Genomic DNA, 26940 nt, shown 5'->3' on the forward strand with positions numbered 1-26940 from the left:
TATCTTATTTAATTCTTATACTATTACAACCAATAAAAGTAAAAGTTTTAACTTAATCTTTGAGGGAATGTGTTTTATGTCGTTATCTTTACACGTTACCATGGTAACTACCAGGGATGGGCAGTATTCGATAGTCACTGGGAACTATTTGATTACTCAAAGATCGCTAAATAGCGAATGTGACATTATCAAACCAGCGAGCTAGCTGACTGCTGTCATCGCTAACAGCTAGATATGTGCGCAGCAGGCTAACGTTATTTCCAGGAATAAAAGTATTAATTCCAAAAGTTACATTGTTGATGCTTGAAATGTCTGAGCTTCCACGTTAACGTCTGGTTTTGTTTTAACTTAAAGGGGACATGCATTGCTATTCCTAGCACTATTTGGGCAACTTTACACAATTCCTGTGAGTCTATGGAACACCTCTGTAAGGTTTTATTAAAAAAAAATCATTGTTTTATATTTCTAATCAAGTACTGCGCCCATAAGCACTTTGAGTGACAGTCATCCACACAGTCTGCGAGTGGCAGAGAGAGAGAGAGTTGTGTAAATACAGCTGCATGTGTGAGATACGCAGGTCCCCTTCTCTTTCTCTCTCTCCCGTTTGAGGAAGTCTTCCACTGTGCGCTACAGCCATAGACGGGGCGTTAGTTATGCTCCCGAATCGAGAGAGAGAGATATAGAGAGGGGGAGAGAGAGAGACAGACAGAGAGACGACAGCGCGACTCGCGTGTGTGTATGTGTTCTCTGTCGCGAGGGTCTATCTGTTTCTCCCTCTCTCTCGCTCGCTCTCTGTCAAACCCCGTTTGATGAAGTGTCGGGTTACACTATGCGCTACAACCACAGAGCCAATCGGATCACTATCCGCTCCATCCTCGCCTCGTTACGTCACGATGCGAGTCAAATCAGAATGACCTAATTAACTCGAGCAGGAAATGGTCGGACATGAATGAGAGCAATCCGCCAATATGGTATTTAGAGACACAGACACATTGATACTAACTACTATTGCTATAATACAATGCTAGACACTGAAAAAAGCCATTTATAATGCATGTCACCTTTAATATCGAACGTGAGATAAACACAATAAAACAAGTGAGCTAGCCGGCTGCTGTCATTGCTAACAACTAGCGCACCAAGCTAGCGTATTTCCGGGAGGAAAAGCATTCATTCTGAACATTACTCTATCACTGATGGTTGAAATGTGTGAACTTAGTGAAACAACATGGCAAACGTACAAAACGTGGCTACCAGGTAACATCTCCACCCTCTCTTTCTTATCTTTCTTTTCTGTTCTCCCAGCTGCTAACAGACTGTTGTGCTACCTGACTAGCGGTCGTTCAGCGGTGTAACAGTTAATAGGGTCCCCTCAATACACTACACATTGTAGGTCCTGGCAAAAACAAGGGAAAATATATGCAAATATAGACAAGGATATTTGCATAAACTATTCAATGTTTTTTGATTGAATGACTATTAGAATATTAGAAAATGGATGCCCATCCCTAGTAATTACTGCAGTACCCATCATGCCTCGGCATGCCTCGCCAATCTTCAACCAATCACGGGAGTACAACTACTCTGACATGGCATCCCTAAACATTGTCGTTGGTTATTCTTAGTGTGTTCTTGTATTTAATTTTTTTTGTAAAAAAAAAGAATATAATAATAATATAACGTGCGACTGGGTGGCGCAGCGGACATTGCGCTTGTCACCAACGCAAGAGACACCAGGTTCGACTCCGGCTGTCGGCATTGCCTCCGGCTTGGGCCAGCCGTCATACTAACTCAATTGGCAGAGTTAGCGGGTGGAAATCGATGGGTGGTAATCTGGACGTTGTGGACAGCGACTCCTACAGGTCGGTCAGGGCGCCTGCACAGCAGAGACAGGCAAATAGCGTGGGGTAGTGTGAGCCTCCCACACGGTACACCTCGCCAATGAGAGTCCGCGCTGGCAGGTGAAAAGATGCGACAGGCTGCCTCCTCGTGTATCGGAGGGGACACGTGATGCAAGGCTTCTATCCTCCCTACTACCGGCAAGTGGGGGGCATATGCGAGCAACGTTCAAGACAGGGGAGGGGAGAATTGGCATGGCTAAATTGGAATGGGAGACTAATTGAAAAAAGAGGAGAAAAAGTGGATACATTTTAATAATAATATAACGTTAAAATTATTATTCTGGTTTCCTAACATCATCCTCTCAGTTCAGTTGATTTAATCAACAAATCTGTAAAATTCTTTGTTCGTTTGCCACATGTCTATATTAGAGAAAGACCTCTGTGAAGCTTGTGCTTACCGGAGCTGTTCCTTCAACTAAGAGTCCAACAGTTTTTGCGTATATCCCTCGGAATATGTCGTCTCTATAACCGCGGTGGTCCTCCTCAGTCACACCCGGTGTGTTTGACCCAGCTGTCGTGTCCCTGTTTCAGCCTGGAGCTGAACGAATGGAAGGGACAGAACCAGAGGACTCTGTCGGTGGGCTGGTTCCCCGCTACCCTGGCCGCGCCCTCCTTCCCTGCCGCCCCACCGCCTGCCGACCCCAAGCCGGCTCCTGGCGTACCTCCTGGCGCACCTCCTGGCGCACCTCCTGGCGTACCTCCTGGTGCACCTCCTGGTGTCCCCCCTGGTGCCCCCCCTGGCTCCGCCCACATCTCGGTACCCTTGAAGGGCAGTCTTCAGCACACCGGCCACGGAGACGTGCACCCCGACCGGAGCTGGGGCACGCCGGAGCGCCTCGAGGAGTCAGTACCTTCATCACCACTCTCTCACTCCATCACTACTCTCTCACTCCATCACTACTCTCTCACTCCATCACTACTCTCTCACTCCATCACTACTCTCTCACTCCATCTCTACTCTCTCACTTCATCACTACTCTCTCACTCCATCTCTACTCTCTCACTCCATCACTACTCTCTCACTCCATCACTACTCTCTCACTCCATCACTACTCTCTCACTCCATCTCTACTCTCTCACTTCATCACTACTCTCTCACTCCATCTCTACTCTCTCACTCCATCACTACTCTCTCACTCCATCACTACTATCTCACTCCATCACTACTCTCTCACTCCATCACTACTCTCTCACTCCATCACTACTCTCACTCCATCACTACTCTCTCACTCCATCACTACTCTCTCACTCCATCACTACTCTCTCACTCCATCTCTACTCTCTCACTTCATCACTACTCTCTCACTCCATCTCTACTCTCTCACTCCAGCACTACTCTCTCACTCCATCTCTACTCTCTCACTCCATCACTACTCTCACTTCATCACTACTCTCTCACTCCATCTCTACTCTCTCACTCCATCACTACTCTCTCACTTCATCACTACTCTCTCACTTCATCACTACTCTCTCACTTCATCACTACTCTCTCACTTCATCACTACTCTCTCACTCCATCACTACTCTCTCACTCCATCACTACTCTCTCACTTCATCACTACTCTCTCACTTCACCACTACTCTCTCACTTCATCACTACTCTCTCACTTCATCACTACTCTCTCAATCCATCACTACTTTCTCACTTCATCACTACTCTCTCACTTCATCACTACTCTCTCACTTCATCACTACTCTCTCACTCCATCACTACTCTCTCACTTCATCTCTACTCTCTCACTTCATCACTACTCTCTCACTCCATCACTACTCTCTCACTCCATCACTACTCTCTCACTCCATCACTACTCTCTCACTTCATCACTACTCTCTCACTCCATCTCTACTCTCTCACTCCATCACTACTCTCTCACTCCATCACTACTTTCTCACTTCATCACTACTCTCTCACTTCATCACTACTCTCTCACTCCATCACTACTCTCTCACTTCATCACTACTCTCTCACTTCACCACTACTCTCTCACTTCATCACTACTCTCTCACTTCATCACTACTCTCTCAATCCATCACTACTTTCTCACTTCATCACTACTCTCTCACTTCATCACTACTCTCTCACTTCATCACTACTCTCTCACTCCATCACTACTCTCTCACTTCATCTCTACTCTCTCACTTCATCACTACTCTCTCACTCCATCACTACTCTCTCACTCCATCACTACTCTCTCACTCCATCACTACTCTCTCACTTCATCACTACTCTCTCACTCCATCTCTACTCTCTCACTCCATCACTACTCTCTCACTCCATCACTACTTTCTCACTTCATCACTACTCTCTCACTTCATCACTACTCTCTCACTCCATCACTACTCTCTCACTTCATCACTACTCTCTCACTCCATCACTACTCTCTCACTCCATCTCTACTCTCTCACTCCATCACTACTCTCTCACTTCATCACTACTCTCTCACTCCATCACTACTCTCTCACTCCATCACTACTCTCTCACTTCATCACTACTCTCTCACTCCATCACTACTCTCTCACTTCATCACTACTCTCTCACTCCATCACTACTCTCTAACTCCATCACTACTCTCTCACTTCATCACTACTCTCTCACTCCATCACTACTCTCTCACTCCATCACTACTCTCTCACTTCATCACTACTCTCTCACTTCATCTCTACTCTCTCACTTCATCACTACTCTCTCACTTCTTCATCACTACTCTCTCACTTCATCACTACTCTCTCACTCCATCACTACTCTCTCACTCCATCACTACTCTCTCACTCCATCACTACTCTCTCACTTCATCACTACTCTCTCACTTCATCTCTACTCTCTCACTTCATCACTACTCTCTCACTCCATCACTACTCTCTCACTTCATCACTACTCTCACTTCATCACTACTCTCTCACTCCATCACTACTCTCTCACTTCATCACTACTCTCTCACTTCTTCATCACTACTCTCTCACTTCATCACTACTCTCTCACTCCATCACTACTCTCTCACTCCATCACTACTCTCTCACTTCATCACTACTCTCTCACTTCATCACTACTCTCTCACTTCATCTCTACTCTCTCACTTCATCACTACTCTCTCACTTCATCACTACTCTCTCACTTCATCACTACTCTCTCACTCCATCACTACTCTCTCACTCCATCACTACTCTCTCACTCCATCACTACTCTCTCACTTCATCTCTACTCTCTCACTCCATCACTACTCTCTCACTTCATCACTACTCTCTCACTTCATCACTACTCTCTCACTCCATCACTACTCTCTCACTTCATCTCTACTCTCTCACTCCATCACTACTCTCTCACTCCATCTCTACTCTCTCACTTCATCACTACTCTCTCACTCCATCTCTACTCTCTCACTTCATCACTACTCTCTCACTCCATCACTACTCTCTCACTCCATCACTACTCTCTCACTCCATCTCTACTCTCTCACTTCATCACTACTCTCTCACTTCATCTCTACTCTCTCACTCCATCACTACTCTCTCACTCCATCTCTACTCTCTCACTTCATCACTACTCTCACTTCATCTCTACTCTCTCACTTCATCACTACTCTCTCACTTCATCACTACTCTCTCACTTCATCTCTACTCTCTCACTCCATCACTACTCTCTCACTTCATCTCTACTCTCTCACTTCATCACTACTCTCTCACTTCATCACTACTCTCTCACTTCATCACTACTCTCTCACTCCATCACTACTCTCTCACTTCATCTCTACTCTCTCACTTCATCACTACTCTCTCACTTCATCACTACTCTCACTCCATCACTACTCTCTCACTTCATCACTACTCTCTCACTTCATCTCTACTCTCTCACTTCATCTCTACTCTCTCACTCCATCACTACTCTCTCACTCCATCACTACTCTCTCACTTCATCTCTACTCTCTCACTCCATCACTACTCTCTCACTCCATCACTACTCTCTCACTCCATCACTACTCTCTCACTTCATCACTACTCTCTCACTTCATCACTACTCTCTCACTTCATCACTACTCTCTCACTCCATCACTACTCTCTCACTTCATCACTACTCTCTCACTTCATCACTACTCTCTCACTTCATCACTACTCTCTCACTTCATCACTACTCTCTCACTCCATCACTACTCTCTCACTGCATCACTACTCTCTCACTTCATCACTACTCTCTCACTCCATCACTACTCTCTCACTTCATCTCTACTCTCTCACTTCATCACTACTCTCTCACTTCATCTCTACTCTCTCACTCCATCACTACTCTCTCACTCCATCACTACTCTCTCACTCCATCACTACTCTCTCACTCCATCACTACTCTCTCACTTCATCACTACTCTCTCACTTCATCACTACTCTCTCACTCCATCACTACTCTCTCACTTCATCACTACTCTCTCACTTCATCACTACTCTCTCACTCCATCACTACTCTCTCACTCCATCACTACTCTCTCACTCCATCACTACTCTCTCACTTCATCACTACTCTCTCACTTCATCACTACTCTCTCACTCCATCACTACTCTCTCACTTCATCACTACTCTCTCACTTCATCACTTCATCACTACTCTCTCACTTCATCACTACTCTCTCACTTCATCACTACTCTCTCACTCCATCACTACTCTCTCACTTCATCACTACTCTCTCACTTCATCACTACTCTCTCACTCCATCACTACTCTCTCACTCCATCACTACTCTCTCACTCCATCACTACTCTCTCACTCCATCACTACTCTCTCACTTCATCACTACTCTCTCACTTCATCACTACTCTCTCACTCCATCACTACTCTCTCACTTCATCACTACTCTCTCACTTCATCACTACTCTCTCACTTCATCACTACTCTCTCACTTCATCACTACTCTCTCACTTCATCACTACTCTCTCACTTCATCACTACTCTCTCACTCCATCACTACTCTCTCACTTCATCACTACTCTCTCACTTCATCACTACTCTCTCACTTCATCACTACTCTCTCACTTCATCACTACTCTCTCACTCCATCACTACTCTCTCACTCCATCACTACTCTCTCACTTCATCACTACTCTCTCACTTCATCACTACTCTCTCACTCCATCACTACTCTCTCACTCCATCACTACTCTCTCACTTCATCACTACTCTCTCACTTCATCATCACTACTCTCTCACGCCATCACTACTCTCTCACTCCATCACTACTCTCTCACTTCATCACTACTCTCTCACTCCATCACTACTCTCTCACTCCATCACTACTCTCTCACTCCATCACTACTCTCTCACTCCATCACTACTCTCTCACTTCATGTTTGATGTTTTCTGTTTCTCTCCTAATCAAGTTCCTTTGCCCTTGATCCCAGTCTGAGTAATTTAATATGAAGTATCTGCTCATACAGAGTATCTGCTCATACAGAGTATCTTTATCTTTCCAAAAGAAAAGAGGCCTAGAAGTGTGGCTAACGCTAATGGCACGCATACCAGAGGCTAACTGCCTACGGAAACAGGCACAGAGGCACTGAAAGAGGATTCCACCCATCTAATAACTAGGGGTGCACCGATATATCAGTCGGGTATCGGTATTGGCCGATAAGTGCCTTGTTGACTGCCGATGGCAGTGGCCGATAAATATCCGTCAATTTGTGTCGCGTCAATCTGGCCCACACGTTCAAAACTCTGAAAAAAGTTTCAGTCAAGCGACCTGCACAACGCCGCCCCCACACACACACGCTACTGCGTCAAAGTTACTTATGATTAACAAAGGCATTCGTTTTGTGGCATTAACGTTATATAGTTACACGTTAAATAACATCAGCGTATTTACCCGAGTCGACCATAGCAAGCATTACTCATTCATATCTCTCACTTCCTTACTTTGCTCAGAGAACCTGTACTGAATTGTACCCATTCTGCAATCTATTAATAAAGTTTTCAATCAGACAAATGTATAGAAAAGCTTTTATTATAACATTCGTTGCAGTAAAATCATTATGCCTCGTTTAGTACTCCTGCGGAGCGCTGGTAGTCTACTTGTGGGCCGCGGGGAGCTAGTTATGTTTGTTGTTGATCTCGTGAAAATCAATGGCGGACTTCCCGGAAGTAAAAAAACGAATAAGCGCTTGCCGATTGGTGGTAAGAACAGCAGGAGGTGGGTGCTAGCGGTGTGACGTAATTGGCAGAATCGACTGTCAATCAAAATTGTTCTGTTGTACCCGACACGACACATGCATTGCAAACTCAGATTATGGAGATATTACTGGAGAACATGGAGCTTTAGTCAAGTTAGTCTGTTGAAGATGAAAGCCAGTGGGTATTGTATGACTCAGACTTCAGCAATAATCATGAGCATTATAAAATATATAAAAAATACACATGGCATGATGGAATACCATAAACATATTCCTTTTTTAAGTAAGTAAAGAGGCCTATGTTCATATCGGTGAGCACAATTTGTAACACAAAAAGAGAGACGTGTAGCCTATTTATTTATTTAATATTTTATTTATTCATTTTATTAATATTATTTTATTTGTTGCCATGCCTAAAATAATAGTCAAGCATAGGGCTAACACATTTTCATAAACAATAATATCATTTTTTGTTATATGGTTATAATAAAAGCTTTTCTATACATTTGTCTGATTGATTGATTGAAAACTTTATTAACAGATTGCAGAATGGGTACAATACAGTACAGCTCAATACAACAACAGTGCTAAGACTGGAGGATGAAGACCAGAAAAAGACTTTCGGCTTTTTTACATAAGGGTCCTCCATGTTCAATTCATCAAAACATTTAGAGACATACAAATATACAGTAGTTTCATTAAAAAATAAAAATAAAAATAAAAGAAATTCATATCTGTGCATCCCTACTAATAACCACACACTAGACTAGACAAATATCAAGATGTATCCATCAGTGGACCAATTGCATGCTTTTGCAGAGGACAGTCGACTCCTTCAGACATTAACCCTTTTCTCGCCAATGACGTGTTACCACGTCATTCCTCGCCATGCGTAATCTGCCAATGACGTTTTACAGCGTCTTTGAGATCAATATTTCAATTATTTTTTTTTTTTATACACCGTTTCTTTATTTTCCCTTTTCAACATGAAACAAGACAACACAATACAATAACAATACTAATAAACAAGACATCACAGGACAATAACAATAATAATAATAATAATAATAATAATAATAATAATAATAATAATAATAATAATAATAATAATAATAATAATAATAATAATAATAATAATAATAATAACGACAATGACAAGACCATCAGTTAAATCAGAATAATGAAAAGTAAAATAGTCATGTATAAATTAAATATATAAATTAATAAGAGTAATATATATATACACATACACACATACATATATATACATATATATATGCATACACCCACATGTATGTACCATAAGGCGAGATTACCTGAGCACCCGTCATCTCCAGTATCGACAACCAAGGTCCCCACCCCGTGAGGATCCCAAATCCGGCGCCCCAGCGAACCAGAGCATTATGCCTCTTTAACACTCCGACTCACCAAGACCTCGAATCAGGGGCCCCCACCAGTCCGAGACCGCGTCTTGTTTGCTTTTCTCATATTTTTATATTCAGAGTTAATGATATTGTTTACACTGTTAATTTTTCTTTTCATACGTATTTTTAAATAAACAATAATAAATAATAACAACAATGACAACAACAACATCATTGTTATACAACAGACAGGCCTCTTACGCGTCTGTTGTACAACTTCTTCCACTAGGGAAACCCACCTCCAAAAAATACACAACCGGGGATAGACATCCCAAGACCCCCGGCCCCCACCCCTCCCCCAATCAAACAGAAAAACCACCAATCGACACGGCCAGCGACAGCATGCGGATATATTCACATACCGCCACTAGCCGCATCAATCAACAGTCCCCCTGCTCAATCGAGAAAACAGCGGAGACCAAAGGTCCCGGAACATCCACCCCCGGCCGCGCTCCTCCAAGGTCAATCTCTCCAGTGGAAGAAGCTGGGATATCTGATCTTGAAACATCTCAAAAGTGGGCGAAGAGTCATTTTTCCAAAACAGGAGAATACATTTCTTGACAAAGTATGTTATAACAATCAGCAGTCTATGTTTTTTTGGATCCATCTGGATCTCTGGTCATTCATTTAGTAAGTAGGCACATGGAGACAAGTCAAATTACGTTTCTAATACAGATTTTGTACATGAATGAATACAATTCCAGAATCGTTTTAGTTTATCACAGTGCCAAAACATGTGTAGAAATGTTCCTTCGTTAGTTTTACATCTAGGACAGTTTATTGAATTATCTCTAGACATTTTATGCATTTTTATTGGAGTTAGATACAATTTATGGATAAATTTAAAATTAGCTTCTTTGATTTTGTTACTTGTAAATGGAAAGTGTATTCTATCACAAATATTTAGCCATGTATTTTCTTCAAATTTCATGGTTAGGTCTGTCTCCCAGATCCTCAACAAAGGCAAAAAAGATGAGTGACATTCTTTGGAGAAGATGTCATAAAATTCACAAATTTTACCTTTAATTGTGGTCGATGACATTAGTATTTCTTCTATTTCATGTAATTCTAGTCTTAGTTTATTTTCACTTCTCAGTATGTGTATAATGTTTCTCATTTGTAAATATTTAAAGAAATCAGTATTTGGGATGGCATATTCTGTTCTTAAATCCATAAATGATTTTAACTGCATATTTGTATGAAACAGGTCTTTGAATTGACTTATCCCCAACTGAGCCCATTTGAGTATATTAATTGATCTTAGATGTTTATCTAGATCAGGATTGTGATAGATAGGAGAGTATATGGAGGTACAGTTGGTGCTACCCAGTTTTTTTGAGCAGTCCTTCCAAGCACATAGTGTGTTAAAAACAGTGAAGCAATTACCTATGTTTTTTTTTTTTTTTTAAACTTTGGCCATTCCGCTGGCTCTTTTTTGCGTTTATCGCATTTACTCTGGTCAAGAATGACCGACAGAAACAGGCTGAAGGGGTACAGATGGGGGGGAAGACACTCTGGGAAAGGCACGGCTGCAGTCCGGGATTCGAACTCGCTAAACCCCAGATCCGTGACGAGCACGGTTGTCCCCGGCGCCGAAATAGCGCTCGAGGTACGCGGTGAGCTACTGGAGCTCCCAGAATTACCTATGTTTCTTATCTTTTTAAATTGTTTTATAAATATGAGAGAGTCCAATGGTAACGGGTCAACAAATTTAGCTTCTAACTGAAACCACTGTGAGTCCCGTCTTCCCAACGACCATGACAGTACATTTCTTAATTGGGCTGACCAAAAATAATGTCGGAGGTTGGGGAGACCGAGACCTCCCATGGATTCTGGCTTCATAAGTGTCAATAACTTTATCCTAGGCATTTTGTTGCACCAAATACATTTTGAGATGGGTCTATTCATAGATTTGAAAAATTCTGTAGATAAGTAACATGGTAACATTTGAAAAAGGAAATTTAGTCTTGGAAGGACGTTCATTCTTATTACATTTATTCTTCCCAGCAGAGATAATGGGAGCGTGGACCATTTACACAAATCATTTTTTATCTTTTCTATAAGAGGACAATAGTTTTCCCTGTACAAGTTCTCTAGTTGCGGTGTAATGTTTATTCCCAAATATTTAAACCCTTCTGGAGACCAATTAAAAGGATATGTTTTATACATCGTTTCGGTTGGGGTCATATGCAGGAGACAAGCATTTGATTTATTAAAGTTTAACTTATATCCAGAGTATTTTCCAAATTGTTCTATTTCGTTATATAAGTGTGATAAGGACTGTTCTGGGTCTTTTTTTTTTTTTTTTTTTTTTTAGGTTGTAATAGTTTATTTGTTAGTTTTTTAAACATTTATTTATTAGTCATCAAGAGTACAGTTGAATACAGTACACATTGAATGGCACATTTTATATTTTCGCCCTTCCCCCCCTCCCTCCAGGGTTCCCACAGACATTGCAAAATTAAATTCAAGGACTTTCTCAAAAAATAAAATAAAAAAATAAAAGGATACAGTTCACTTTTAAGTGCTGTTTTCTATAGCAAAAATTTATAATAATAATTAATAAAGAGATTTTTTTTTAAATGTAATCGGATCCAATCTTTATGGCTCAAAGCCAATCTCCGACAATTAGCAATACCTTGTGTCAAAAACAAGCACTAAGCATTTCAAGGACCTTGTATGAACCCTCCCCCCTCCCTCCCATTTTCCCTCCCCTTGTTCTGGGTCTTTTATGTATAAAATAATGTCATCTGCGTATAAGGATATTTTATGTTCCTCCTTATTCATTTTCAGTCCTTTAATGTTAATATTGTCTCGTACACATGACGCCAGCAATTCAATCACCATCGCGAAGAGTGAACTCGACAGTGGGCATCCTTGTCTTGTCCCTCTCGTTAGTGCAAAAAAAATCAGAGGAAGCTCCATTGGTAATGACAGCTGCTTTAGGATTTTTATAGATTGCTTTAATCCAAGCGATAAAGTTTGGTCCCATATTAAGCTTGTCAAGTATAGAAAAAAGAAAGTTCCATTCAACCCTATCGAAGGCCTTCTCTGCGTCAAGTGATAGGAGCAGAGAAGGGCTCCGACTGGTGTCCAAATGATTTATTACATTTAAAAGTCTCCTTTTTTTGTCAGCAGAATATCTCCCTTTTATGAAACCTGATTGGTCTGGATTAATCAATTTAGGCAAAATATCTTCTAGTCTTTTTGCTAATAATTTGGTTATAATCTTGTAATCGTGATCTAAAAGACTAATAGGTCTATATGATGAACAATTTAAAGGATCTTTGCCACTTTTGTGCAATACTGTGATATGTGCTAGGTTCATTGATTGAGGGAGTATTCTATTGTGACAGAAATTATACATCATTGCCATACAAATGGGATGAAGTTCAGTCCAAAATTCTTTATAAAATTCAGCAGAAAAACCATCTGGTCCTGGGCTTTTATTTATGGGCATTAACTTAATTGTGGCCAGAACCTCTTCTTTTGTAAATGATGAGTTAAGGTATTGCTGGTCTAATTCAGACAATTTTGACAATTTCTTATTTTGTAAGTACTGGTCCAGTTGTTCTTGTGAATGAGAACTTTGAGATTTGTAAAGTGTATTGTAGAATTCAAAGAAAGCTTGATTAATCTCTTTAGGGTTGATATGTTATATTATCATTGAGATTAATTGCTTTAATAGTTCTTTCAGTTTGTTCTTTCTTTAATTGATGGGCCAGTAATTTACTTGGTTTATTGCCAAATTCGTAATGCTTTTGTCTAACGTAATTCATTTTAGTTGTAATTTCGTTTGAAATATTAAGGTTTAATTTGGCCCTGGCCACAATTAATTGTCTCCAATTGTCCTCTGTAGACGCTGTCTTATGAAGTGCTTCACATCTTATTACTTCTCTCTCAAGTTCTTGTGCTTGTGCTCTTTTTACTCGCTTTTTAAATGAACCATATGAAATTATTAGTCCTCTTAAAGTGGCTTTTGCAGCCTCCCAGATAATGTTAGGGTCAATGAGGGGGTCATTGTTTTCCTTTATGTAGTTTGTAATCCATGTTCGCGTTTTTACTTTAAATTCTTCATCTTGGAGTAATGAATTATCAAATTTCCATTGTTTGGTGAACGAGTTGTTCCTATTAAACTGAATAGTCATGCATATTCTGGCATGATCTGATAAAATGATTGGGCTAATTTCACATTCCTTTATCATGTATATATATTTTGAGTAAATATTTCAAATTTCTGTCATTGTATTCATATTTCACCCACGGATCCTTGACTGGTGCTGTAGATCTCCGCTCAACTCTCCAACGCTTCAATACCGCCACCTGGTGGCCGATCGGCGAGTTGCAACCGGATGTCGATAATTGTGACGCCGGTGTGTCTCCCTATTCTGTCCGGCCACTCGCTATCGCTCGCGGGACTCCATCTTGACACACTGGATAGCGATCCGTTGCCATAACTCAATAAACAACATTATTTGGACGTATATAGTATTATACAACCTGGAAATGGATCGCATAGATCAACATCCCATAATAGCAATCTTTTTGCTCCACGCTCATCACCCAACGCTATGAGGAGACTGGGGTGAGTTTCAGCCTGTTTGTTTACCATTTTCGATACAAACTGCTCTATATATCACCCATACTACATGAATGATTTAATGTCGGCCACGGACTTATAAACGACCCCCCCCCCTCCGGTCAACCGCGCATGATGAGTCATAACGTCTGGGACCTTGTACAGTTGACATTTTTAATCTGGCGTCAATCAGTATCAAATTGCATTTGATGATCTAATATATGCATTTATGGCTATAACTCACGTTCTATGAAATACTGCAGAAAACGATAAAAACATATTTATACTTATATTTTTGTATGAATGTGTGAATGAAAAAGTAAAACGTTCCTACATCCTGAACGATAGCTAATCGATGTTGAATGGGCCATAGTAATGTCAATTTAGCAATACAATTTAAAAAGTTATAGCCCTGCAAAGTAGGTGAACATCTCCATAGACAAATAGAGCTGGCAGACTGGCTACAAGGAAGGATATAAGCATGGCAGAGAAAGGGTTAAGCACCCCCACAGCCCAAATGGAATGATACAAAAATATACATATATTATACTTTTTTTTTTTTTTTTTTTTTTTTTTACTAATAGTCGACTAACGGCAAATTTTTACCAATCATAGTCGACTATCCAAATCCTTAGTCGGGGAGACAGCCCTAGTACAGAGTATCTGATCATACAGAGTATCATACAGAGTATCTGATCATACAGAGTATCTGTTAGAGTATCTGATCATACAGAGTATCTGATCATACAGAGTATCATACAGAGTATCTGTTCATACAGAGTATCTGTTCATACAGAGTATCATACAGAGTATCTGTTCATAAAGTATCTGTTCATACAGAGTATCTGATCATACAGAGTATCTGTTCATACAGAGTATCTGATCATACAGAGTATCATACAGAGTATCTGATCATACAGAGTATCTGATCATACAGAGTATCATACAGAGTATCTGATCATACAGAGTATCTGATCATAGATACAGAGTATCTGATCATACAGAGTATCTGTTCATACAGAGTATCTGATCATACAGAGTATCTGATCATACAGAGTATCTGATCATACAGAGTATATTTGATAATACAGCAGTGGGGATGGGTACCGAATTCGGTACTTTTGAGGTACCGAACCGAAACACGTCGGTACTACCGAGTATCAATTCAAGTGAGATACCGAAAAGAAAAAGAAAAATTATTTAAATTTTTTTACTTTATTTCTATTTTATTTTATTTTATTTTTATTTTCATGTCAACGTTCACACGCACAATACACGCTTACCTAGGATTTGACTTAATTCAACAACAAAGCAGTCGGAGCAATGGCAAGCCGAAAACTGTCGAAATTGTAGTTATTTGAAGTTTGGATTTTTTTTCACGGCTGAGGTAGGTAAATAAAATGTCTTGAGACTAAAGTAAAAAAGGTACCGTTGGGTACCGGTATCGATTCACAGGTACCGGTACCGTATCGGTTCAAATGTGAAAGGTACCCATCCCTAACGGCAGCACACTTCAAGTACATTAAAGTTAGTACAACCACTCCAATGTAAGTAAGATACGGTTGAATAGTTTCTGCGTTAGGAAAGAAATACAGTAACACCTTCAAATTAATAGCTTTTATTTGCTTTAATCTCTGAACTCACCCTGCCTATATTTGGGACAGGCGGTATATATATCATAACTGCTTTTATCATCAGTTTTCCCATAATTCTTTTCATTTTTGGAGCAAAAAAAAAAAGGATCGGAATTTGATTGGGCTTATTAATATAGCTGATACTAATTTAAAATATGCTGCGATGGGCTCTGATGCCTCCGGCTCGGGACGTCCCAGAAGAATAGCGGATGGTCTACTCCCCTTTCCCTTCTTGGTTGAGACGGTAGAAAGGCAGAGGGTGACAGAATAGGGGAGACGAAGGAGAGATAATCTGCCACACGTAAACGCCACGCGGTCCCAGAGGCTGGCGTCCTGACCGCTGCACCATCTTCTGGGCACGTTGTCGACGGGTCCTGATTACACCTGAAGTGAATGAATTCTGACCGCTGCTCATCAGCCCTGGTGCTTTAAAAACAAAATGTATTTAACCTTTATTTAGGTTCTCTGAGCACGGATGCTCTTTTTCAGCTACGCCCTGCTTCACATTCACACGGTTCCATTCACACCTGGGAGCCGCCCAGTACAACCACAGTCTGACACTGTTGGCCACTGAGCAACTCCACTGGAGCAGTTGGGGGTTTAGTGCCTTGCTCAAGGGCACTTCAGCGGTTGGCGTTAAGGGTATGGGAGAGAGTTATTCATTCACTTCCCCAGCCCAGATTTTTCCTGCCGGTTTTGTCTTCATTCAGCATCACTACACATAAATACAAAACAAACTGTGACCAGCTTTATCAAATATACATTTTCAAATTACAACAAGTCTTCCGAAGTTGCAATAGACGTCGTAATCTGAAGTGCTGGATAAACGGAGGAACAACACTGAGACTGTGGGGAAGGACCTCGGTGAACATTAGCTACTGAACCACTAAAACCTCCTCCCTCTCCAGGAATGCTGCAGTGAATGTTCACCGACGGCCTAGTAGGTCTGTGTTCACACGCTGCGTGACGGAGAATGTTGACTGTCATAAAGCTGCTCTTAAGCGGCCTGGTGTACAGCGTAGGGATGCACATGACTGACCAAGTTGTTTTCAAATAGTCTACTGTTCTTAACCGAATATTCGAAAAATTATAAATAATAATTACCGTATTTTCTCTAATATTGGACGGGTCTTGTATTTACCTCAGCTGCAAAGAGCACCAGGCCTTTATTAGAGAGAGGCTTATATAAGAGGCAGGCCTTAATTTCTACATTTATTTAGACTAACAATTAAAATATTGAGTGCAACACAGTAATTGTGAAACTGTGGTGGATTAACGTAATTCACACACTGAAGTTGGAACTGTCTATAGGTTGCGGGGGCCGCACGGACAATTTAGCGCGTGGTACCTTCTCGACTCTACCTGAGTCGAATCGAGTTGATAACATCAACTCTCACTTCGTTGGGCGTTGGCTGACGCTATCATAGCCGTCATGATCTGTAATGGCAACTGGACAACGCCAGCCCCGCCTGCCAACGCCATATAGATAGCGAATGTTAAAGGGGAACTCCAACATTTTGGGAAATTAGCTTATTTAACATCTTCCCTGGAGTTAGACAAGAAGATGCATACCTTTTTTGTCTCTGTGCGTGCATTTTAGCTTTGGGAATAGACGCTCCGTTAGTATAGCTTAGCTTCATCACTGGAAGTGAGTAGGGGCCGGAGCCTTACAGTGCCTTACAGTGTATTGCAAGGTCTGACATTGACCAAACTTGATATGCATGACCTTGGTGGGCTCTAGGTCAACTCCTGAAAAGGGGGTCAATGTCAGACCTTGCAATCAAACGTTAGGGGGCACACTGAAATTATGGCAAGGGTTATTAGCCCCTAACTTTTGATTGCAAAGTCTGACATTGACCCCCTTTTCAGGAGTTGACCTAGAGCCCACCAAGGTCATGCATATCAAGTTTGGTCAATGTCAGACCTTGCAATACACTGTAAGGCACTGTAAGGCTCCGGCCCCTACTCACTTCCAGTGATGAAGCTAAGCTATGCTAACGGAGCGTCTATTCCCAAAGCTAAAATGCACGCACAGAGACAAAAAAGGTATGTATCTTCTTGTCTAACTCCAGGGAAGATGTTAAATAAGCTAATTTCCCAAAATGTTGGAGTTTTCCTTTAACTAACAAACTTTGACTTTGCAAACAAATCCAACGTCATCCAGCCGATCTAGCCACACCACAGATCTAGCTATGACAACGTTGGCTAACATCAACAAAGTGAGAGTAGGGAAACGTTAATGTAGTCAGAGTGTAGCGGGAACGGTAGCGGGAGGCAGCACTTAATTTGCATTGGCAAGAGTCTATCTCATTCTATATCATGGCACGAAAAATAAAAAATACTTTTTTTTGCGACCTTGAATTGGAAGCCGGCCTGTATTTGTCTGCATGTATCAAACCCCCCGTCCATTATAAGAGACCCGTCCTCTATTTGAATGCCCTCCACTATTAGAGGATTTACGGTATATATATATATATATTTCCTAGCTAAACACAGTTAGAACTCATCCCTACAGAGTCTGAGTGAGAGAGAGTACTAGCTAAACACAGTTAGATGGCTACAGGTGGAGTGATGCTATTGTCTATGACTGAGTCGCTGTCTATCAAATGCCTATTTCCTTTGCTGCTCTTGGATGAATTCATTTCATTTCTTTTGGAACGTTTTCCATTAGCCGTCGTTTGTCACGTCGTCATTTAGAATGTTCAGTTCAGTCTCATTTGTCAGATTGTACGCTGAAAGAGTTAAAGGGGTGCTCCACCATAAAAACAAAGCTGATTTATTTTGCACATCACCTCGCACACATGAAAAAAAACTCAACAGTTTTGCGCACATGCATTTAGTTTGACAGTTATTGAGAGTCAATTCGTGTTTTTTTTTATGCGTCATCGGGGACATTGAATCCTTGTGTCAATTACAGCTCAATGAAATTATATGGTGGCGGGCAGTTCAATGTCCGCCCGATGACGCTGTCAAACTAAATTAATGTGTGTAAAACCGTTGAGTTGTTGGACGTGTGTGACATTATATGTGCAAAATAAATCGGCTTTGTTTTTTTTTGTTTTTTTGTGACGTGTTGCTCAAACTGTTTTACAGTGTTGAACCGGACTCATCAGTCGATACCAGTGGTGCGTTGGTGATTTCATACCTGGTTGCACTGTGTTTTAATGACGCCACGTGCACACGCGCTCCCGGGCATGCGCATAAATGTTCCCTCGCGTGCACACAGAATAAATACAATGCATAATTGCCTCTACGAATGGAATGTAACACATTTTATTCACAAGTTTTGTGTGAATGTATCTGAGGACGTATTTGAACACACCTGACGACCTGAGCTATTGTTATGCAAAGTAGTCAGTCGAATGCAGCACATTCCTGTGTGCACGCGCGCACATCCGTGCGTGCACGTGCTTCTGCTCACAGACCCGTCCCATGACCAATGCACCCCTGGTCGATACGCCACAGCGACCAGCCGACAGGCTGCATGACTGGTTCCACTGTATTTACTGATGTATACATTCTGCTCTTTACAGCAACGGCATCTGGAGGGTTCCCCTGGGCAACAGAGAGAAGGGAAATCTCCAGAAGATGTCGGGTAAGGACTAAACTTACGCCGTAGTGTAGCGCAGCGGTTCTCAAACTACTCGGTCGCGACCCAAAGTGGGGTCATGGGTAGGTGACAGTAAATTTGGCGAGTACATTTTTTAATCTATATACCGGTATATATTTTTGGATGTTCTGCCAACATATTCTGGCTAAATATGCCTCGTTTTATAAATGTGTATTGATAACATAGTGCTCATAGGCGGCGGGTATGTAAGGCCAGGCGAGGCTATGCCGACCCAAAACAGCAGCCCCAGTCTGCGCATTATTATAGGCAGCCTAGGCTACGATATTGTGTGTGTGTGGGCTGCTGCAGCCCGGTGGTGACAATACGCAAGGGTCGGCCAACCAAGGTGTCAATGGCAGTAGGTGTGGTGGCCGTTTAACATTCCAGACTGCAGGCAGTAACCAATCACGCCGCATCATCAAACTAACCGATGCCAGTCTGGTCTTCAAAATCTTCCATGGTCTAGCCCCACCCCCACTTTCCGATTTTTCACCTCCAGGTTCACCAGAACTGTTGTACCGGGTGACTTGGCTGTTCCATTAAGGACAAGTACATTTAGCAAATCAGCCCTCTCCGTGAGAGCTGCCAAGACCTGGAACGCCATTCCAAGTTAAATGCCGCCTGGGCATAACACGGATCACCTGAGGCCAAGGGCTTGCTCTACGAGGGCATGATGAGTCAGAGTTAATCAAATTGTGGAAACTTTTTAGAGCTACTATGTACATTGTTTTCAAAGCAGCTTCACATTGAAAGTGATCGCACAGACAAACTTAAAGCAGAAAAGATTAAGGTAAGACAATGGTTAATCATATTGGATGTCTTCATTTGAACAATTAATTTGCACTATATGAAATGAGTGGGGCTCGCTGTAGTAGCCTAGTGGGTGTGTGTATTGTATGAGATCTGAACCTGGACAGCACCGTTTGCGTGCAAGCAAAAAAGAAAAAGGAAACATTTTGCGCGCTCCACGCGGCGAGTCCCATCCCATCTATAGCCTAATGTCCAGCTCACCCGCCGCCTATGATAGTGCTGTAATACAATTTTCTAATAAATATGCATGATCAAGTTCAACAACGTGTGCTTTGATATTCCTTAATTCCACGTTGAAATTACGCGATACTTTAAGTGTGGGGTCGCCAAAAGAAATCCTAAATAAAATGGGGTCATGGTATAAAAGAGTTTGAGAACCCCTTGTATAGCGGTTCCCAAAGTGGGGTGACCTCCAGGGGGCTCCCAGCAAGTTTAATTTCACTACAACAGTATATACTTCACTATAGGTTGACACAGAGAGTGTATAGGAATGACTATTCTGCTCTCTCCTCCTGTTATCTCTCCACCTACATTATAGACAGTTATGGAATTCTGGATTAAATCATAGGAACTGTTGTCGAATTATTCTAAGAGAAGAGACGATGAGCTGTAGTAATTCAGATTGAGTTGATTTGTAAAAATAAACATAGATTTATTTCTCTGCTTCCACAGAGCTCAGTTTACAATCAGACATACTAAACGTCTGACCAGAAAGTGAGAAAGAGCTCTGGTCAGAACTTAGATTAAATACATAATCGAAATGATGTACATGAGATATCAGATATGACAGAAAAGGTAAACAAAATATGCCCTAGTGAGAGAATGAAATAACAAAGATTGGCTCTATGGCTTTGTTATGGCTTCACACTAGAACTGGAGAAAAATAACCTTGGGCGTCTCATATCTCCTGGCCCTTTGGCTGTTGTTTATAAGAACACCGTTAACACATTGAGTGCCAGCCACGAGAAATCTCGTTATTTCATGCCATGCGTTGAGTGCCAACGACGAGAAATCTCGATTTTAATCGTTATTTCTTTTATTCGCGATTTCCATTCATTTTTCATCAATCTAGCCTCACGTTACCATTGGGACTGGCTTTGAGCTCGAACAGGGAAAATACCGCCTCCTATCGTCTCTCCGGATGGTATTGCACCCATTGGATTGGACTGAATGAAATGGATGGGGGAAAAAAGACTCCGGAATCCACATTTTACTTATCAGTACCCAGCGTTGGATCAATAAACGTGATCGATATTTCGAATGGCGATCAGGAATTGGAATAATCTTTTTGGAGAACATCTGATCTGAGGTAAGGAATCAATTTTACCAGTCTTGGGATAATCAGAGCTCTTTTCACCTATATCTCAGCGTGTCCCATATGTGTGTGTGTGTGTGTGTGCGCTGATCAGGAAATGGATAATCGATTTTTCAGCCCACTTCTCTAGCGTGCATAAGTACACATATACTATCGATAATCTAGCGTTTATTTGAAAACTATTCATAAATAGGCCGAAAAATTACAATGTATTTTGTGTATTCCACTAAAGAGCGATTCCTGCAGAATCTCTTTTTTTCTGGAAGTTTAAAAAAAAAACGAGTGTTTTCAAAATGGTATAAAACGGAAATGTACAGATTAAAAAACAATCCGTTTCGACAATGTTGACTGCAAACAAGTCATTGATAAGCGACGGGCGTATTAGACACATAGCCATAATTTAAGATATAGTTTATGTTTTCGCAAATGTGCTCGCCCTCCCATTGACTACAGCGCCGGCACTCAAGCGCTAAATCGTGCGCCCCCCTGCTGGAACTCAAAGTGTTAAGACTGTCGCCTAGTGTCTTAAAGCTGTATACTAGTTGATCATATTAACTGGTCAAGCTGTACAGAGATTGAACACAGATGGACATAGATAACATTTCCCTCACAGTAACAACAAATGTATTGTCAGATGGGAGCCCCTGGAATAAGATCAAAGGTATGAGAACCACTGGCGTAGTTTGTGTAGTGCAGGGGTTCTCAAACTTTTTTGTAACAAATTGTAAAGCGCTTTGGATAAAAGCTGCTATATAAATGCAGCCATTTACCATTTCCCCTTAGCGCTGCCATCAGGACGAACCCAAAATGTTCAAATGAGCCACTCTTCTGCTACGTTACTTGCTTGGTCACCGGTAGGATATCCAGCTATTCGTGGAGAACTAATCTGTTGGATTTTTTATTTTTATTTTTTTTTTTTTAAATCTTTTTGAAAATCTGGCCTCATGGTGGCACTATTCTCACAAAACTGAAATGTGAACTACTCCTCAACAGCTTGTCACGTCATGATGACGTTTGAAATGTTTTGTCGCTTTGTGATATCCTGCTGATTTGATCAATATGTAATATTCTGAAATCAATGGGAATGTCAGAGAAACTGAAGGTAACAGGAAGTGATGTTTTACTTTAAAATAGCAGGTGCTCATAAAACAAATATGTCTGTCTTATGACATCAAGGACACTTGATGGTTTTTATTAATTTCACCACAGGGTGGTGCTATTCCCACTACTCCAAAGCCAAATGGTCAAAAGGTCGGGGTGTCGGGGTGTTTCCGGCCTTTACCTGGCTGTCGGCCACAGACAGATGTCTAGTTATCTTAGACTCATTTATTGATCTTCCCTCTGTCTTCAGGTATGTCTCGGAGTCTGGAGTCAGCCCTGGACAGCCCCGAAGATAAGGTCCCGACGGGGGGCCGAGTCAAAGCGGACCCCCAGGCCCGGCCCCTCCTCCCTGCCGCGATGGCGGCGCACAGCATGGTGACGCATCAAGACCATCGCAGATTCAGCGAGGCCAGTATTCAACCCCCTCCGCCGCGCCCTCCGCCCCCCAACATCAAGTGGCCCAAGCCCCAGATGGTGGTCCGAGACCGGAGGCTCACGATAAGTCCGGTCGTCCCAGGCCCTTCGTGGCCTCCGCAGGTTGTCCAAGTCCCACACCCACAGCCACACCCACAGCAACAGCCACGCCCACAGCCCCAGCCACACCCACAGCCCCAGCAACACCCACAGCCCCAGCAACAGCCACGCCCACAGCCACAGCCTCTGCAGGGCGTGGCTGGCGGCAATCTGGCTAAGATGACCCACATGGCACGGTCCGCGCCGCTGCTGGACGACCACGTGGAGATCAAAGAGAGAGTCCGGGAGAGAGACAGAGAGAGGTACTCGCCTCAGGTGCAGCACATCAGGGAGGCTGTGGTCTCACAGGTACGTCTAGGAGCAGCACATACACATATATACATATATTAGGGATGTGCATGACAGACCAACATCCTTTTAGAATAGCCTACTGTTCTTAACCCTTTCACTGCCACACGACAGAAGGTTAACCCTTTACTATCACACAACCGACGGTCGACCGTCGGTTGTGTGATAGTAAAGGGTTAACCTTCTGTCGTGTGGCAGTGAAAGGGTTAACCGGCTGTTGTGTGGCAGTGAAATGGTTAACTTTCTGTGAATTGTCGCAGTGAAAGGGTTAACAGTTTTTGGTAGTGCGGCAGTGAAAGGGTTAAAGGTCCCATGTCTTATAAATGGCCTTTTCCAGTGTTTAGCATTGTTTTCTAGCAATGTGGGGTTTGTATCAATGGGGTCTGTGTCTCTAATTATCATTTTGGCTCATCAGTCCAGTCTCAAGTTCATGAGATCCTCCCTCACTGAACTGAGCCATTCTGATTTCTGATTTCAGATTCAGAGTTTTATTTGCCACATGGAAACAATACAATCATAGAGTTTTTCATACAAAATCATAAATACCATACCATGGACAAAAGGAGAAGGAAGAAGAATAAATCATATAGTTACCTGCCCCTTATTCCTAAACTAAACAAGTATTACTTGATGGTCGGCATACAACCTAATTTACACAAAATAATAATTTATACTGTTGTGAAGGATCAGATTAAACCGAATATATATATTTATTTATGGATATATATTTAATAGTATTTGTATATCGTTTGATATCCCTTGTATATTCCTTGTACATATACACTGAATATCCCTTTATTCTACTACAGCCCATAATAGTTCATTCTCTTATTGGACAAAAGGACCAGGCGCCAGGGACAAGCCCCTGGCATTCAAGTTCAAAGGTACCGACGAGACATGCCCTTACTAGCCTCAGCTCCGCGCAGGAATACGGCTACCGAAAGCAGAGCGGCACTACTTGTCCACTGTGCATATAAATATGGCGCAAGAAATGTAGAATTCCTCTTAGTCCTTTACCCTTCTACCCAACTAAGTAACAAGACGTGAAGCCTCACCCCACGATACCGCGTGCGGTGTAGTACGGCCTGTTTGGCCTTAGAATAGCAGTGAGACCTCGTGCGAATTAATAGCTGAATTGCCAGAGTTTGGCACCGTATTTCTATTAAGTAATAATAGTCTATTATGTATGGTGCATCGTTCGGTTAGAGTTCTAAAGTGAGCAGCACCCCCATCGTTTCCTCGCGTTATCTAGAGTCTTAACCAGGTTGGGCAGACCACGCGTGGTGCTTTCATCCGAGGAGTTCTGGGCGAGGACGAGTGGACCTGCACATTGGATTACCTACCCAGACGACTGCTGAGCCTATACGGCATGGAATATCTATTTGCTTTGGTGCTTTGATTTGTGGAGCGGATAATCGCCAACACCGGTGAGTGTTGGATTTACCCCGAGAGGAGCCAAGGTGAGACGGCGCTCAGACCAGACTGAGGTCGCCTCGCTTCTTCTTCGTTGTGGACCTAAAGCTACAGCTACAGCTATCGTCTACAAGAGAGCCCAAGTGTATTCATCTGCGGATCAAGGTTCTACGGGCACTGTTTTCTGTACCTGAATTCTCCCTGGGAATCGTTGACCAGACGGGATACAGCCGACGGCTCTCATACCCCCCCTACTGGCTTACAACCGGCGGGACCCCTTCAGTATATTATCCAGCTATAATCATTAAGTGACCATCGTTATAATCCCCTAAGAGCCAGGTTGTATACTTGCTTCCTGTGTAACCAGAGATTGGACATTCAGTGTTGATTTGCCTACGAGTACTCATTTGCCTTACAAGAGCATTCAATTCAAATCATAAATGTAATAAGTAATTATTATATGTACCTTTTGCTATATATTAAATATTTGACTATTACCTTTGTGTGGACCTGATTTCATATGTGGGAAAGTGTTCATCATACTTAGATATCGTGTACTGTATGGCCAGTAATTAAAGTACATAAAGCGGTAGTGGTTTAATGATACCATACTTATCAATACAGTCAGGGAATTGTACCCCTCAGTTACATATACCATATACAAAGAAACAAATAATCCAGTTTAAACAAGAAAAAATTTTATGATAATAATAATAATAATAATAATAATAATAATAATAATAATAATAATAATAATAATAATAATAATAATAATAATAATAATAATAATAATAAAAGAAAAAAATATCTCACTATTCAGATCACATTTGTCTTTCATATGACTGTCTTTCATTCATTTTTAATAATTCTTTTTGAATTGACAAACACTATTACATCCCTTAAACTCGCTATGGAGAGAATTCCACAACTTTACACCAATAACTGAAGGACACATCTGTTTAAGTGTGGTACGTGCAAACTGATGTTTAAAATTGAATTTTCTCCTACTAAACTCACTTTCTAAATGAAAAAGATTTTGTAGTTTTTCTGGCAGTGTATTATTTCTTGCTCTAAACATAATTAACATTGTTTGAAACTTAACCATGTCTTCAAGTTTAATTATTCTAGATTTAATAAATAATGTGTTTGTATTCTCGATAATTCACTTTATGTGTGATTCTTACAGCCCTCTTCTGTAGTATATATAATGGATTTATATTGGTCCCATAAGTATTCCCCCATACTTCAACACAATAACTGAGATAAGGTGAGATGAGTGAACAGTAGAGTGTTCTCATTGCCTCATACTCTAACACATCCTTTACTTTATTCATAACAAAAATACTCTTGGACATCTTTTTTTTAACGTGTGCTATGTGAGATTTCCATGTTCATTTATCATCCATAATTACACCAAGAAAACGAAATTCATTAACTATATATCAACTCCATCTATGGTCAGTACTATATTTTCATCTAGTTTTCGATTGCCAAAAATCATAAATGTAGTTTTTTTTCAGATTCAGTGATCGTTTATTTACATCAAACCATTTTTTTTAGCTTTGTCATTTCATACACAATATATTCAGCTAGTTCCTTTAAATTATTTCCAGAGCAAAACAAATTGGTATCATCAGCAAACAAGACAAACTGTAATAGTTTTGAAACATCACAAATATCATTAATATATAAAAGAAAGAGTTTGGGCCCCAAAACCGAACCATGCGGTACCCCACATTCAATTTTCATGAGCTCAGATTTGACATCTGCCAACTGCACATATTGTTGCCTATTGTGGAGATAACTACTCAACCATTCAAGAACCATTCCTCTCACACCATATGAACGTAATTTAGAAATTAAAATATTATGATCTAAGGTATCAAATGCCTTTTTTAAATCAATAAACACCCCTATTGTTAATTTCCTTTCGCTGTTGTTATTTCTTCAATAATATTCATTAACACTTTCCCCGACAATCACGTTGTACGACGTGTTTCAAGTTCATGCAAATTCTGCCAATCCACGGCGTACGACGTTATTGAGATCATATTTCATATTTTTGCCATGTTATTCATATTTCCCTCACGGAGCCTTGTCTGATGCTGTGGGACTCGGCACAACTCTGCAACGCTTCAATACTGCCACTTGGTGGATGATCGGCGAGTTGCCAAACCGGAAATG

At 41.4% G+C, this 26940-nt stretch overlaps 1 protein-coding gene across 1 annotated transcript in view; it reads left to right on the plus strand.

The window, feature by feature from the left end:
* Window positions 1-26940, plus strand: part of tnk1 (tyrosine kinase, non-receptor, 1) — a 135611-nt gene that overhangs the window by 67195 nt on the left and 41476 nt on the right. The window contains exons 10-12 of the mRNA XM_084312919.1: window positions 2433-2744; window positions 19219-19280; window positions 22772-23343. Of these exons, the coding sequence (XP_084169045.1) occupies window positions 2433-2744; window positions 19219-19280; window positions 22772-23343 (946 nt within the window). The remainder of the gene's footprint in view (window positions 1-2432; window positions 2745-19218; window positions 19281-22771; window positions 23344-26940) is intronic.

The sequence above is a fragment of the Notolepis coatsorum genome, assembly GCF_963971535.1.
Source record: "Notolepis coatsorum genome assembly, chromosome: 4".
NCBI lineage: Eukaryota > Metazoa > Chordata > Actinopteri > Aulopiformes > Paralepididae > Notolepis > Notolepis coatsorum.